The sequence below is a fragment of the Limulus polyphemus genome, unplaced genomic scaffold (genome assembly GCF_000517525.1).
Source record: "Limulus polyphemus unplaced genomic scaffold, Limulus_polyphemus-2.1.2 Scaffold74, whole genome shotgun sequence".
Lineage (NCBI taxonomy): Eukaryota > Metazoa > Arthropoda > Merostomata > Xiphosura > Limulidae > Limulus > Limulus polyphemus.
In genome coordinates, this window is record NW_013665684.1 from 51,141 (window position 1) to 54,417 (window position 3,277).

Consider the following 3,277-nt stretch of genomic DNA (forward strand, 5'->3'; position numbering starts at 1 on the left):
AAAAATTATACCTTAAAGAGTGAGCTAAGTAGCAATACCTTTTGCCTTCATTCTGAACACTATTATAAATAGACTCTCTGACTGTACAGGACATTCCACACAATGTGCTAAGTTCAATATAATAAACACACACTGCACATTTACTTCTATAATACTGTAACTACTAGCAACATATAATAATACTAATTATCAATACTATAAAAGAATTTTCTGACCGTTCATAGGCAACATGTCGTAACCTTATGTTTCCACTTTCCTGGATCAGCACAGCTGAGTTCATGAGAGCCTGCTATTAAGAAAGTGTTTATAAACTGTTAGATCAACAACAGCATGAGAATTATAAAAAGTTACCCAAGAAAGACCAAAACATTTGAAAGTATTCTCATTCGAAATTAACTAGAACTTTTGGTTATATTTCAATTCTATATTTACAAGTCTATTACAATTTATGCAGAGATTGTATTTCATATGAAAAGGGTTTACCATATCTAACCTTAGACATTATTATTTTTACAGTTATACAGTAATTGCTTAAGAGTTTGTTAAGACAGTACTTTGTTTTATCATTAGATCTGTAATTATAATATGGAACATGAATGTCAAGTGCGTATTAAAAAACAATAACAACAGAAGAACATGGACCTTTCAGATTTTTTCGAATATTAAGGAGGTGGGGTGGTTTTCTGGCTATGCCTCTGGTTTGTGTGATATGATACAGTATGTACGTAGATTTCTTTTTTACTTACCTCATGGTTTGGATCAATCTCTAGAGCCTTGTCAAAATAGACCATAGCTTGAGTAGCTTTTCTCTGTTCAAGATACACCACTCCCAGCTAAAGAAAAACAGTTTAAACAAGCAAAATGAGACTTCTGAATAACATCATACAGCAAGATTTGGGTTCATTGGTTCCAGCTAAATGAAAAAAAAAATCAAAATTACTGTAACTTGAAGTACAATGTAATCTATGTATTCTTTAAATTTAATAAACATTAATAACTGATAATTTAAAGAAATATTTCAGATTTCTGAAATAAATTACACCTTTTTTTCAATTAAATTAACTACAGAAATTGGAGGAAAATGTTTTAACTTGTTTAGAATGTCTACAAATCTGGGTTACACAGCATTTTTATGTAGATGCTCTTAATGTGACAAAAGTACAAAATGTCCACATTTACTACAACATTAAATAAGCTTCCACATACAAAAAAATTAGCACACATTACTGAGAAAATGTTCACTGATCATTTCATCATTTATAATTCTGCAGGAAAATACACAGATGCTGAATGAGTCAATACTGTTTTTAAAAGCTTTAGTTTGGTAATATTTAATGGCTGAATGCTAAAAAGTGTTTGAATATATCATGAACTACATTTACACATACATTGTAATAAATGTCTGGATTCCTGCTTTCAAACTGTAGAGCTCTTTCATACACCTCCTGAGCTTCTTGTGTTCTGTTGATAAACAAGAGTACATCCATCAACGTTCACCTTGGATAATTACTTGTTAGTTGTTTGATTATTTTTTTTAGCACAAAGCTATTCAATGGGTTATTTGTGCTACACCCACTACAGGCAATGAAACCCAATTTTAGCATCATAAGCTTGCAGACTTACTGGTAAGCAATTGGTGGGCATAATTATTTGTCAAACCCAAACTAAATTTTTAATGAATATTATGTTTGCAGTGAAAGTTTATAATTTGCTAATCATACAAATAACTTTTGATGGTGTTGTTATAGGAAATACTTTTCAATTGATATTGACAAAAATAATTTGTATTACAGCAATAAAATGCATAGCTTTAGATACTGCAGCAGTTTTCCAAAAACAACGTGACACAAGTACAGTTAGAGTTTATGCACATAGCTTACAGCAGTTCATTACAATATAGTACAGCAGTGAAAGGAAGAACCAAAAGTCAGTTGCATTTAGAATACTAACTGGTTGTACATAAACAACATTCAAATATATAGTAGATCAATTTATCCACAGAAATGAATGAAAACACCCACAAAATGTTAGTACAAAGAGTGGGAAACTACTTCCAATTTAGTCCTATAGAGAAGTTTTTCTAAAATTTGACTTTCTGTCTTCACTTCAGATTTTCTGAGTGTAGAAAATGTGGTAAATCTAATAAATAGAGCAAAAAAAAACACAAAAAAACTCATCCTGACTTCTCTTCCAAAAATATTTTGTTTTGATGATGTGCCCATTTTAGTTCATGTGCTGCCCTACCCATTGGTGGCTCAGCAGTAAGTTTAAGGGTTTATAGCAATAAAAATCTGGTTTGGATATCCATGGTGAGCACAGCACAGATATCTCATTTGGGTAGCTTTGTAATTTACAACAAACAAATAAGTTCACATGCTCTACAATCCTTTATCTGGCTTTTTTTTTAATTTAATAAACTTAACTAGATAATCAAGAGTACCAACATAACCAGTGTAGATTGTAAACATTAAAAGTTCACAAAACTCAGAAAGTTATTGAGCACCAAAACTTGAATAACAACAATTCTTGACTTACTTCAGAAATTTCTCAAGGGTTTTAAAGTCTCTAATTTAGGTCAATGATATTAACTCCCAAGTATCTAGTTCAGTGAAAAACAATTTCTACATTAAATCAATTAATGATGCAGAATGAAGTTAAACTTTATTTGCCCTAGCTATCAAATCAATCATTAATGCAGAATAAAGATAAATTTTATTTGTTCCAGCTATAAAATAAATAAATGATGCAGATTAAAGCAAAACATTGTCTGTCCTGATTATCAAATCAATTAATGAGGTAGAACAAAGCTAAATATTGTTTGTGTGTTGGAAAAAAATGCAAACAATTTTGCACTTGAAACTTTAATTGCTACATCATGACTCATGTGCTATTCATAACTTTTTTATACTTTTTTTAGGTTCTTCATGATAATTTGAAAATATCTGAAAGTAATGAGATTTTTACAGCTATTTTCACATCACAGACATCTTCTATAAAAAGTACTTTATAAATACTTATGACTTTAATGCCCAATGTACACATTACTTACTTATTTAATTTGATCAGAATGTCACCCCTGTTGATATAGGCTTGGATGTAATCTGCCCTCATACTGATCGCTTGTCTGTAAAGCTGAAATATTATCTTATTTAGCTAATTCTTTATCATTTTTGCATAAAAGGTGGAATTGGAAAAGAGATTTTAGAGTCAATGTTTATGTGAACATATATATATATATATAGTATATAGTTATTATTATAGTTACCTACTATAGGAG

At 30.1% G+C, this 3,277-nt stretch overlaps 1 protein-coding gene across 1 annotated transcript in view; it reads right to left on the reverse strand.

Annotated features, from left to right (window-relative positions):
- LOC106466417 (transmembrane and TPR repeat-containing protein CG4050-like) overlaps positions 1-3,277 on the reverse strand; it is a 44,296-nt gene that overhangs the window by 8,568 nt on the left and 32,451 nt on the right. Inside the window, exons 14-17 of the mRNA XM_022395110.1 lie at positions 3,050-3,132; positions 1,389-1,461; positions 747-833; positions 197-289 (exon numbers count right to left, since the gene is read on the reverse strand). Coding sequence (XP_022250818.1) covers positions 197-289; positions 747-833; positions 1,389-1,461; positions 3,050-3,132 — 336 coding nt within the window. The remainder of the gene's footprint in view (positions 1-196; positions 290-746; positions 834-1,388; positions 1,462-3,049; positions 3,133-3,277) is intronic.